Raw genomic sequence first — 13,580 nt, forward strand, 5'->3', positions numbered from 1 at the left:
ATTTCTATGCGTAGCACTTTCTAAAAATGCTGTTGACAGTTCTCAGTAAATCATTACCTTGGAGTTTAGTTCTGGTTGCTCTACCACACTTATTTCCCTATTAAATAAGATATGTGGCTTACTCATGAAGTCCTGTCTAGATGGCCTTGAATAAATGTCTTTACATTACTAGATTCTTTTTTTTTAGTATGTGACTCATTGATATTCTAGAAGATAAATGTATTCGTTATTATTATTGTTAGTTTTTAATTTACAAGGATTAAATTACATTTTATTAAACTTCATCAAAGCTAAACTTCATTAGCTTTTCAAGCAAGCAATATGAATGTAGCTGCATGCATTCTGCAAACCTAATCTTAGTCACTTTATCTCTTTGCTGCTAGAGTAATAAGTTGAGATGATTTTTTTTTTGCAGTTGATAAAAATTGTTTAGAAATTGTGTCAGATCCCAGTCACGATTGACGAATTGCTTGGATCTGCTCCTGTTTGCCTGTTACTGCTTTAATTTGTTGGTAATGTTTAAATCTACTACCTTGCATCTCTTTTCTTGCTTCAGGCTATTGTGACTAATGACAAAGTGATTTCAAACTAAATCATTTTTTAAAATTCAAATGAAGCTTAGGTGCTTTTTCTTGTTCGAAACCACTGTGCCTCAGCTAAATCATGATGGAACCACTGAAGTCTCTACACTCTGTATGAAACACAACATCATTCTGACACATTAGTTGCACCAAAATGTGAAGGCTGGGTGAATATTCTTCCTGGTGAGTCGTCTGCCAGATAGATCAGCAGATACCTTATTCCTTTTGTGGTCTGTCATCGTGGAAAATGACTACTTTTAACAGAGTAAAACTTGAGACATAACTACAAAAATAACTTGAGTTTCATTTAACTGCTTGGCAGAGAGCAATGATTTAAGTCTCAAATCAGTCTAATTCCACTTTCCTTTGTGTAGGATATGGTATACAAAATAGTGAAACTTCTAAGGCATTGTCAGCTGCACTTGAGATTGAGTCAAGACAACTTAAATGCCTTAAATGCCTACAATATTCTGAAGATGTGTCCCACAGAAAAAGAAATAATAAATTGGAGATCAGATAAAAATATTTGACACTTTCTAATTTGAAAAATGATCTTGATTCTATAGGATATCCATTTTAATGCAATTTATCAAATATGAAGTAGGTGCCTACTGTGTGCATTAATCTACAAAGATTGATAAGAGAGTCTTTATGCTCTATCATTACTTCTTTTAAACTGGAATAAAAATACTTGATCTTTGTTTTCAGACAGTAATCTTTTTGGTACTGTTCATATTGCTCACCCTACTCTCAAAAAGTCTCTTACTTCATTGTTCTTTTTTCTAACCAGCTTAAACTGATTCTTTTTGTTTTTGCTTAGGCTTTTCTCTTTCTCTAGGCATATTCTTCAAATCTAAGCTTTTATTTCTTTGATATTTATAACTTACCCAATAGTAGATATCGTCAGAATATAGTTTTCCAACTGTCGAAAACATGACCTACAAATAATGAACGGACAGGTCTCCAAGATTGCTTCAATGGTTAATTAATGAGAGAACCACTTAGACGGTAAAATGGATTCAAAGTCATTTTGAGGAATGGCTACTTATAGGCAATTTTTTTAAAAGGAAAAGTAAAATAAGACTGGTAGGTTAAATACAGAAGTGCTTAATGTCTTACAAGGCAATAAAACCATAACCTTTGGTGATCTTTTGTACCAGACAAGAATCCATAATTGAATATGTTACGCTGACAGTGTTTGGGTTCTAATCAAATATTAAATGGCAAAATCAAATTCAAGTAAATGATTCTAAAGATTTAATTATCCTTGTGTGGGCTTGTTAAACAATACTCTATTATGACATTGAAAAGACATGCTGTATTTTTTTCTGATGTCCAAGTCTTGTATAATTTTTCTTAACATCATACTATTATGAATACTTGACTGACTCAAATATGTGCAGCTTGTTAAGTTCTTTAAAGCCTCCTCCACATTTGTGAGTAGAGAACCTCTACAATGAGGCAGAACAGACACCAAGTAAGTCACTTGCTGTGTGAATTCCAGCCACCTGTAACCTTTCTGTTCTTAATTTTCTCTACTGGAAAATGAAGTAATGGAATAAGTTGATCACTGAAATCCCTTTCTGTTTTAAAATATTGTAATTCTTAAAGAGTGGGATTATGGAGGGCAAAGCATCTTGGTCCTTCAGCTAGTGTGTGGATTAGGCAACAGTGCCCCCTAAAGGTCCTCTATGAGTTCTGGGCAGGCCAGTCTTCTAAGTATCCTAGAATGTCTGAGGAACTTCCGCCCTCATGAGCCCTTTGGCTGCACCTCCCATCAGGACCTTTGATCTAACTCATCTATCTATTGCCACAATAATATTGCATAACAAAAAAAATGATACTTCAGGTACACACAATAAATATTTATTTTTGCTCCCAAGTCTATGGATCAATTGTGAATTCTGTTGATTTTGATTACGCTTGCTTGGGCAGCTCATTTTCTCTTAACGGAACACTGGTGAACCTAGTGTCAGCTAGTTGTTGGGTGTTCCAGGATTGTCTCACTGTGATAACTGGCTATTCTCCAAATGATCTCTCAATCTCTAGCAGGCTAGCCAGGCTGACCTGTTCTTATGGTGGTAGTGGCAGTGTTTCGAGAAAGAGTGTAAGCAAGTAAGAACTGTTGAGGTTAAAAATTGGAAATGGCAAACTATCATTTCCGCCACATACTGTTGGACAAAGAAAGTCATCAGGCAGCTTATGGAAAAATAGACTCCAACTCTGGATGGGTCAGGAATGGGTAAGCTCCTGGGCCTGAATATGGAGCATGAATATTGAAGGCATGAATATAGAGAGAAATGATGAATTGGTGTCACTTTTGAAGTCAATCTATTATATAGAACACAATTTACAAGATTTCAGGACATTCCAGAAGGATACTGGTCTAGAACAAAAGAACTTAAATGTTTTAACACTTTGTTTTGGGGGGCAGTAAAGGTACTTGGAGTCAGTTTGATCCTTCCTACTCTTGCTCTTAAAATGCATTAGACAATACAAGAGCAGTGTTTGAGGCTATTTATACCATACTATTAAGACAGCCACTTCTACGTACTCTACCAAATGCTACATGAATGTTGACATTTTCTAGTCCAGCAGGTGGAAACATGCACTATTCCTGGCTTTGGGTGAATGTCAGATATTGTTTCTTCTAATCATTTCAGATGGTTCCTTTCAGCCTTGGGTAGTTACCTCACACTCACAAACTGATCTTTGTTTGGTAAAATACTCAATGGGGACTCTGTTTAGATCTTTAGAGTTCTCTCTTTGTTTAGCATTCTTATCTCTGGTACTTTGTCCTATGAACTCTAGCCACCTTGGTCTCCCAAGATTCTTAACTTCATCTCTTCAGTTCAGGAAGCCTGCCAGTTTTTTTCTGGCTTTTCCATTCCTAAACCACAGCATGGCAACTCTCTCAAGTTTGCTTTTTCCCTCTCAGTGATTATGGTTCTGTGTTGTCTAATGGCCAGTTTCTTCAAACAACAGGGGTTTTTGTTTTGTTTTTGTTTTTGTTTTTGCATATTTTGTCAAGTTTTGGGGGTCATTTTAGGCAGGAATGTAGATTCAGTTCCTGTTACTTCATTTTGACTGGCAGGGAAAGTCTCCAGTCCTTAGAATTTAGTGTTAGGAAACATACAGATTTCTAAAGGTCATGGACAACCTAACTGACTGAAAGAAGAAGACAGTATGCAACTATCATATTATATTTGAAAAAATGTATTGCTTTCCTGTTTGTCCAATTTATCATTTTTACTCTCTTTTCTTCTCTTCTTGGGATATTCAGCATTTGGTCATAGTTTGGTTCTTGAATATATTTTACCTTTTGTTATATTTTTTATTGTATCATTTGCGTATGTATGCTTCCTTGCCAAAGATTATATATGCTCTTTAAATTGTAAGGATATACCTTGTTCTTTTTTTATATTATTCACCATGTGTATAACATTTTAGGATCAATGATAATCAATTAATTACTATCCTTTTCTGTAACAAGTGATTCAAAATCTAAAGATTAATTAGGTGACATTTATAATGTTCTATGTAGAGGAAAAGTGAAGGATAAGTAATGGTTCTTCAGCTTTTAGGTTGATGTCAATTTAGATTTCAATTTTCTCCACCCAAATTCAGTGCCATATGTTAGGCTACAATTGCTCATTAGTTCAACTGCAACCTACTTAGAAGAATACGCCAAGTTGACATGACGAATGCTTTCTACACCTGTCAGAGTCTACATTGACTCTGTTTTGTGAGGCTGTTTTTGTCTACTCAGCGACCTTGTAGTCATGATTTATGAGATATGAGTTGAACTTTAAGCATGCTAGATGAGTGTACTAATAAAGATTACATTTATAGAGTAAACCTTTATGTCTAAAGTGAGATCTTAATTAATTATATATAATCTACCCACTTCATATATTAGTATCTGTGAATTGCCCTTTGAGGCTGGCTTCTTCCAATCACCCTTTTATGAGCTGCTCTTCTTTCTCTCTCCTCTATTTCTCCATTTTTTCACTCACCATCTACTTCATGAAATGGTAAGGGGAGAAGTTATGGAAGTAATTATCATCTAACATTAATATAGCTTAGAATAAACATAGAGAAGAAAAATTACTGCGGAAATATCATCATATATTCTAAAAAATCAGATGTGACTATTTGGGGGATCATCTGAGAAATTACTGTCCTTCATTAGCATGGAGAATCTATAATTAATTATGTACATAGTTGTTTATTGTGGCTGTCAATATTATAAGAATTTTAGTGGCTTGCTGCACAACTTTCTTCAAATACAATCTTGTTCTACATAGAAAATAATTTGATGAAAACCAGTGAAATGTGTTTCAATTTAATCACTATTGGTTAATGGTTTGAACCCAGATATTTATGCAACTATTCGTTGATGCTGTTTATAAGTCTAATACAACCTTTTCTAATTAAATTTTATTTGTGTTTTCATTATTAATTGAAGTGAGAAATAAAATGTGTCAGGATTGTTAGATTTTAAAATAATGTGTATAATTACCTATGCCTTTTATGACAGTAAATTCAAAGGATTTGGAAATCAAAGTTTTTGGACTTTTTAAATAAAGAAATGTTATGTACATATGGATAGTTGTTATTGTTGGTGTTCTGTGTACATGACTAGGTATAGTTCTCCCTGTTTATAAAGTAAACACATAGAGAAATTTGAAATGTATATGACATATACAGAATATTATTTACAATAAAACTAAACAAATAACTTTTAGAACAGTAATCATTAACTCTTAAAATGCAATTAAGTATAACATCAGCTTGTCGTTCTAACAACTTAATCTTCTTTCTATAGATTTAAGGTCTAATTATTTATAAGAATAGACCATATTTTGAAATAGAAGATTTTTGGTTCAAAGTTTCAAATGTATGCATGTTATATTTAGTTATATATTTTAAAGCTTTTTAAAATCAAGTTGACTACAGCTTATTAATAAAGTTTTATTTTATAGAAATGACTTATTTTAAGAATTTTGATCCCTTTAAATTTTGTACAAAGCTGCATAAAGTTACATAACCAATATATTTTTTCGTATACCTTTTCAGAATACAAATGCCAATTTGAACATGAGAAAAAGAACAAATGCTTCGGTTCACTCTGAATCTGATGTTGGCAACAGAACTGTGGTGGGAAACCATTCAAGCAAATCTTCCACAGTTGTTCAAGAATCTTCTAAAGGCACACCTCGGTCTTACTTAGCTTCCAGTCCAAACCCATTCAGCCGTGCAAATGCAGCTGAAACCATATCTGCGGCAAGAGCACTTCCATCTGCTTCTCCTGCTTCTAGCCGAACTGGATATCTGTCTCGAAAGGCTTCAGTTGCATCTGCTTCTACTCGTCACATGTTTGGATCAAGATTGCAGAGGATTAAGACCACAGTTAATACCATAGGGGCTACTGGGAAGTTGTCAGCTACTCCTCCTCCACCAGCTCCACCACCTTCTGGATCTGGCACAAGTAAAATTGACAAATATGCCCGTATTCTCTTTCCAGTCACATTTGGGGCATTTAACATGGTTTATTGGGTTGTTTATTTATCTAAGGACACTATGGAGAAATCAGAAAGTCTAATGTAATTTTGTTGCTATAGTAGTTTGCTAAAAGATGATGAAAATGCAGAATGTCTTTTTAAATGTTTTTAAATATAAACAACTATTCTTTATTAAAATAAAAAATCTATGTAATTTTTTCCATTTAAAGATATAAGCCAGTTATTGGGAGAGTTAATTCCTCAGTGAAAAAGTGAACTATGTTTTTATTTTCCAGAAAAATTATTTTAAAAGAACTCAGCATTCACTTAGATAGAATACACACCATCCTGGAAAGTTGGGATAAGAGAAATAGAGCTATTAGAGACATGTGGCACATATTTTTTCATTGATATTTGAAAACAGACTATGACATTTTAAAAATCTGCCCAATGAATATCAACCTGCCACCCTCAATTTCCCAGTGGCACTGCCCTTAACGAGAACGGTTTATTGGATGTCATATGCAGTGACCTTTGGTGATCTTCTTAGGAGCTTCAGGAAAAGAAATTTTCCTGTTAAATGAAACATTGGCAAAAGAAAATGGAATAGTATAAACGCTGATCAATAGAGTAAAAACTCTGCAGCATAAAAAACTAAGACAAAGACCAGAGGAAACATGTTCCCTTTCTTATGTTGGCCAAACAGTCCTTAACAGTTAATTTGAAATTTTGTTCTCTGAGCCAAAGTTTAACTCATTGTATGAATTCTTTTTCATGGTAGTTCATTCAGTTATGTATTTATTTACTACATAGTTATTCAGAGCCTGCTGTGTTCCAGGAACTATGCTAGAAACTGTCTCTCTAGGAAAACTCTTGCACCTTTACCTACAATATTACTTAAAAAGTAGAACAGTCAATGCATGCCAAAGAACCATAAACTAGCAGAGGACATTGCATTCTTTAGTGAAGGACATTTATTTAGAGTCTGACAACATATTCAAAATATTTTCTCCTCCTATACCGATAGTGGATAACAAATATATTTGTTCACATAACCACTTTGAGATAAGTACATGTTAGTACAACTTTAGCAATTGGTTTTCCAAATAGATGAGAATGTGGTACAGATTGTTCTGTAAGTGAAAAGCATTGTGTACTTGAAAGTAAAAATCTGGGCACTATAAAACTTAATAGATTAACTGTCTCAAATTTGATCAGAGTCACAGAGTAGAATTTGATCAGAATCACAGAATCATCAGAAATAGGAACTCAGCACAGTCATTTTCAGGTGCTTTCCCCAACATAGATCTATACATTAACTAGTGAAATGCTGTATTTTGAAGAATTTTTGTGTCTGTAGATCTGTAATTCTGGGCAGTCTTCATGTTGGTTTTTTAGGAGTCTTTTTATAAGGTTTTATAACTAAGGTGAATATTTTAAAATTAAGAGAGCGGCAAATGAAAGGAGTAAAGAAAATATAGCTGTGGGGTAGAATGCCACTGACCCTGCTATGTGGTTTATTAGGATTTTCATCTACTGACTTCTTTCTCATTAGGTAGGCTTAACAACTTAATTGAAAATTTTGCAACTGTCTATGCAGCTCAACCTAAGTCTGGTTTTTGTCATATTGCCTTTAGATTTTCTTCTGTGCTTCTCTCTATCTGCTCTGGAATGGATGAGTGAATGTGTTCTGGGTGTTTTAGGGAACATATTGATAGAAATGGCCACATTGCAGACGAAATCACTCTCTCTCTGTTTGTTTGTTTGTTTGTTTGTTTTAGAAAAGAATTGATAGTAGGTAATTGGCATCGATTTTTCAGTTATTTCATTACCTTATAATAGTTTTTGAGACCTGAAAATTGTGCAAATGTCAAATATTAATTGTAAGTCATATCTAAGAATTCTTTCTTGGCTGTCTTTCTAGGTATTCCATAAAATCAACACATTTTAAAGCTGAAAGATACTGTAGAAATCATCCAGTCCCAATGCCCCATTTTAAAACTGATTCTAGTAAAATTAGGCCTGGTAACATCTGTATATATGTATATATTTAATAAAGAGTACTTGTACAAAAAAGCTTATCATAAATTATTTCATGAATGTGAATAGATTTCTGGCCTTAAGAACAATTCTTGGAAACGTGGTTGGAAGCACAATTGATTCACTGCTAGTTATTCAGAGCGTACTTTGTTCCAGGAACTATGCTAGAAACTGATAGTTCACTATTCTGATGAAAAGGCTGTTTTATATGTTGTTGTTGTTTTGTTGTTGTTGTTGTTGTTGTTGTTGTTGTTTTGGTGAGGAACTCTTACTCTTTGCTAATCTATTGGCCTATCTTAAGAAATAATTCATTGGCTATTCATTGGCTTCCTTTAAAAAAAGAAGTATTCTTCTACAAATCTTACAGAGTATGAAGAGATAAAAAGAAATGATTTTAGGTTTGTAGACCAGAGATCTAGGTGAACTCATAGATTTTCTTACCTTTACATATGAAGGTTTAAAAATAAATCAGGTGGCCAAAGAACGAGAAAGGACAAAATTAACCAAGGATTCTTAATTGTTAATTTGAAGAACACATTAAGTAGAAAGCTTAAACATTATTATTAAGATAAATTATTTCATTTGCACACAACGTTAATGATGATGATGATGATAATAATAATAGTAGTAGTATGTTGCTTGCTTTCCTTAACTGAATTTCATCGAATTCATTCAGTGATTTTTATTTTGGTCATCATTTCTATCTTCCCAATAACCCAGAGGTACATCAAGTAAAAACACTTTTGTGAAGAGCCAGTCACTTTTCCCTGTTAGAAAATCTCACAAGAATAATTAGGGGCACCCAATGTTCTGGCTATCTCTGAATAATAATGAATAATTTTGGCTGCGAATGGTACCTTTATATAACTCTTTTAAGGTGAAATTCAGAATAGTTTAATTCAGGACCTAGTGCCTGCAGTCCAAGTTGGCCACTAACTGCTACATAATTACTTTCAATTTCCTACAGGCATGACTAGGTATAAAAATATATTTACATGATTAATCTGCAGTTTAAAATGACTTGCACTTGTGCATATACATAGTACTTTGAATAATGTATATTTTAAATTGGACCTCATAAATCTTGTATTAAAGTAGGTAGAGAGTAGAGTCACCCTTTGTTTGATAAAATGAGTCATAGGGAAGTTAAATAACAAAGATAAAATCACAGGGTTGGAAAGAACTTTGAAAGGTCATTTTTCAGTAACCTTACCTTAACAGTGACCCCATTTTAAACAATGCATAAAAAATTTATTTGTGGCTTATTTTACACACGAGCTGGCCAATTCTTTCTGGCCTAGAAAAAAATCTCCACTCTCCCCATTCCTGTTCTCAATGGTCTCCTCTTCTAAATTTGTGAATAATCTCAAGTAGAAGGCACCAGGTGTGGAGATGGGTCACTTAATTTCAAGTTCTGACTGTCTTGTGGTTTTTGGCAAGTCTCTTAACCTCTCTAATACTGATTCCTCATTTATAACAGGGAGGAGGTGGATTATGTAATATCTAAGAGCTTTTCAGTTTTAATATTCTCTGATTCTCATAGTAAATAAAAGCATACTCTTGTAATAAAAACACTGAATAGTTTGCACCACAAATAAGTGCTTATGGACAAAAATATAGTTCTACTGCTTGATTACTTTAAGTTCATGGCTTGCTTCAAACTAAGGTTTCCTTACCTTCAAAAATATGTATAACATCTCTCCATTTAGATTAAGTGTATTCTTCCCCAGGGAAGATTGTATTCTTTAAAGACTGTAGAATATTGGTTATTTCTCCTTTCTGGGATTTCCTGGCCTTTTATTCACTAAGTGGGCTCCTGCCCATTTTAGAAACTGTGCTGATTTTTAGATATACAGAGATAAAATTAGCCCCTTTCCTTGCAGGTAGTCACAGTCTGGTAGAGATGATGGATGTACAGACAAAAATTATGGGGTGTAACAAATGCTTCAGTAGAATACAGCAGGGCCAAAACTAGGGTGATACTCATCTCAGGCACAAATATATATGGGGACACCCAAACTTCAATAATCAAGATACCTAATATTTAAGTCAGTATTTTTAAAAATCAAAATTAATGCAAAAAATTTATGACGAACAGAATAAACAAATTTTAAATAAATTAATGGAATCAGTAGTAATAATATTTTCTTCTGCCTCAGGTTCCAAATTTGCTCACATAGCACTGATCTAGAGGTGGATAAAAGATGCACATAACTTAATAACATTGTTGATGGAGAGGGACAAGAGTGATAGCAGAGAAGCTTTCACAGAGATAATCTTAAACTAAGTTTTGTAGAAGGATTTGTAGTTCTTATAGCCTCCGTTCCCACTTCCACAAACAAACAAAAAAACAAAAGCACAATTTTATCACCACCTGAGGCAGGAGAAGAGATGAAGATGTGGAAAGTCAAAGGAAACTCTTACTACAAATTCTTAGTTCAGTGTTTGGAGGGAAGGGTGAATGCAGGGAAGTGAGAGTTGTTGATGTTGGAAAGACCGAAACGGCCTGGATTAGGGAGAGTTTTATGTAAATTACTAAAATAATGGAATTTGTTCAGGATTAGTGGCAATTTATTAAATATCTTGAAGGATAATACTATGAAAACTAACATCCTTATTTTTCTATTTTAGAGAAATCACCTGATTATTGTGTGAACTATGGTTTGGAGGGCCACAAATCTAGAGGTAGTGGAACAATAGAGAGCTCTTATTTTTTTCTTTCCTCTCTTAAACTTTGCCTTCTATTCTTTTTTTTTTTTAAGTGCAATTACTTCATTGTCATTTGTAAAAGTGATACATGACTGTTAAAGATAGACATTGCAGAAATTTAAAAACAATCTCAAAATTCTACCACCCAGAAATTATAAATATTTTATATTTGGATATGTTTGTCTAGAAGAGTAGGTTGCTTGATTAAAAGACACAGTTTTATAAATGTAGAAGCCAATATGACATATATGCTGTCACTAAATAATACAAAATTAAATTGACTTATATCAATATAAGATAAAAATAGGAGGGTAAAACTGAAGAAATTGTTGAAATTTGGATGGTGTTTCTTTAAAGCAAGAGATTTAGAGAGTTGGTGCTTTTTTCCCAGTTTTTATTTCAGGAAAATTTTCTGCAATTATGTCTAAGTAAATTTTTTTAGAAACGCCAATTATGTCAAATCCCTTTTGTCTCTGTACAGTGGTCCCCAACTGTTTTGGCAATAGGCACCGGTGAGGGTGGGGAAATGGTTTTCAGATGTAACTGTTTCATCTCAGATCATCAGGCATTAGTTGATTCTCATAAGTAGCGGACAACCTCGCACGCACTCCTATGAGAATCTAATGCCACCACTAATCTGACAGGAGTCAAGAGCTCAGGCAGTAATGCTCAATGGGTGCCACTCACCTCCTGTTGTGCCACCCAATACCTAACAGGCCATGGATAAGTACTGGTCAGTGGCCCAGGGGTTGGGGACCCCTGCTCTATAACTATTTATAGTATTCTTTGTAATGACTTTGGTATCTTTAAAATTTTCTTTAACTTTTGTTAACCATAACCCTAGTGAGTTTTCAGTTGTGATTATTCTATTTTGTAACTTCTAATGTACTTTTCAACCTCATAGTGGTTTATTTAGTTTTCCATTGCTTTCTTGGTCACTGTCATTTCATTTTTCATCTCTTTCTTCATTTTTACCATTGCTTTATTGAAATATCTTCTTTGAGCTTCTCACTTTCTCTATTAATGAGATCATGTCTATAATATTTTTGAGACTACAGAGAACTATTTATATAAACTCTTCCTCTATTTCTTGAAAAAGTTTTTATGTGGCATGAGCTTCATCTGCTTTTTCATTGAGTTTTTGTCTCCCTTCCCTATTTTGGGGCTGGTTTCTTTCTATTAATCACTGAGCAGAGCCAGCTATTTACTGAACTATAGTGTGGGAAGTGGTGGGAGGGTGAGTCAGATCAGCCCACAGAAGCTATTTAAATTTCAAGTTTCAAGCCCACCTCCCCAAAACTGTTTTATGTGTTTTTTCTTCTGCCCAGGCACCATATTTTTAAATCTATTTTTGACATTTGGGTAGCCTATGTAGTTCACAGTGTAAAACTCTCTGTTTTACTTTCTTTATGTTATTGCTGGTGATTCTTGCTCTTAGTCCCGCCCCCTTCCCCACATTAAACTTAGTATTCTATATTATTCAGCAAACTTGTTCACAACTCTCAAATATAGTCTATCAGAATTTTTATCTTTACTTCTACATTCCACTATTTGGAAGTATATAGTAAAATCGTATGAAGACAGATTTTGTTTTTCTCTTGCCTGTTTACACTCCATCCTACAGAGGTTTCAAACAAACCATCTTTGTTTGAAATATCTCAGGAGAGTGATACTTACTGAAACATACATCCTGCTTAAGATAAATGCCAGTCAATTTCCTTTCTCCTATTAGTGCAAATGGCTACCTATTTAAAAGCTACTGACTATAGTTTGTCATCAATTACTTGTTAATTATGGAGTTTTCATTTTTTTCTCAATTTTTCATTATGTTATTTTAGGAGGCTGTCTTAGGTAGGGAATGAATTATGAATATTTTTATTTCACCATCTTTAACTGAGTCACCATATGTTATTTGCACTTCCAATAGACCAGGGATTGACCAGAGTATCTTTTACTGATATGACAACCAGAGCTACATGGCTTTTACCTTCTGTATATCAGATGTCACTGGAATCAAGCATTAAACCTAGATTAAATCTGGATTAAACCAGCTCTATGGCACCTTAGAAAAATGAGAAGGACTAGGAAGCTGATATAAATAACTCCTGTATAAAAAATAAATTCTTTTTACATTTTCCTTTGTAGTATTTCTGCAAACTTCTTTAGTTTCTATAGGGGAATCCCAGAGTTGTCCTCTGAGATTGCTTCCCTTGCCTTTTTTTATTTTCATTTTTCTCTCCTGAGCTTTACTTTTCAGTCATGTATTTCTATCCCAATGTTAATTTATTACACTGTTTATATTTTCCTGTCCTTCAATTCATCAGTAGATTAGTGAAGTACTTATTCCTTTAATTATAAGTATAAACATTTTTAAGTTCTTTTTGGATAACGATACATTTAATGGAAATTTTTTAAATGCTTATGGTTTCTTAATAGCTTTTCTCAACCACTAATTACTTCTGTTAAAAAATAAAAGGAATACCCACATGTAATATAAAAGAAACTTTGAATAAAATGGTATCCTTTCCTTTCACTAGAGATAAACATCTCCACTTCAAAATGGAAAAATGGAACTATGCAAAGGAAAGTTACAATGTTCAAGAGTACTATATTATCACTGAACTGATTAATTTAATTGAAAATACTAACTTGCGAAAAAGAATGACACAAATGTATTTGAAATGTCACCAGATACCTCAAGCTATGACAGAGTTGGTCATGTTAAACAAGTAGTAAAGGATAAATT

At 33.6% G+C, this 13,580-nt stretch overlaps 1 protein-coding gene across 1 annotated transcript in view; it reads left to right on the forward strand.

Annotated features, from left to right (window-relative positions):
* Positions 1 to 13,136, forward strand: part of GABRA4 (gamma-aminobutyric acid type A receptor subunit alpha4) — a 73,711-nt gene extending 60,575 nt beyond the window's left edge. The window contains exon 9 of the mRNA XM_008017485.3: positions 5,661 to 13,136. Coding sequence (XP_008015676.2) covers positions 5,661 to 6,191 — 531 coding nt within the window. The 3' untranslated portion in view covers positions 6,192 to 13,136. The remainder of the gene's footprint in view (positions 1 to 5,660) is intronic.
* Positions 13,137 to 13,580: the final 444 nt, after the last annotated feature.

Source organism: Chlorocebus sabaeus, chromosome 27 (genome assembly GCF_047675955.1).
Source record: "Chlorocebus sabaeus isolate Y175 chromosome 27, mChlSab1.0.hap1, whole genome shotgun sequence".
Classification (NCBI taxonomy): domain Eukaryota; kingdom Metazoa; phylum Chordata; class Mammalia; order Primates; family Cercopithecidae; genus Chlorocebus; species Chlorocebus sabaeus.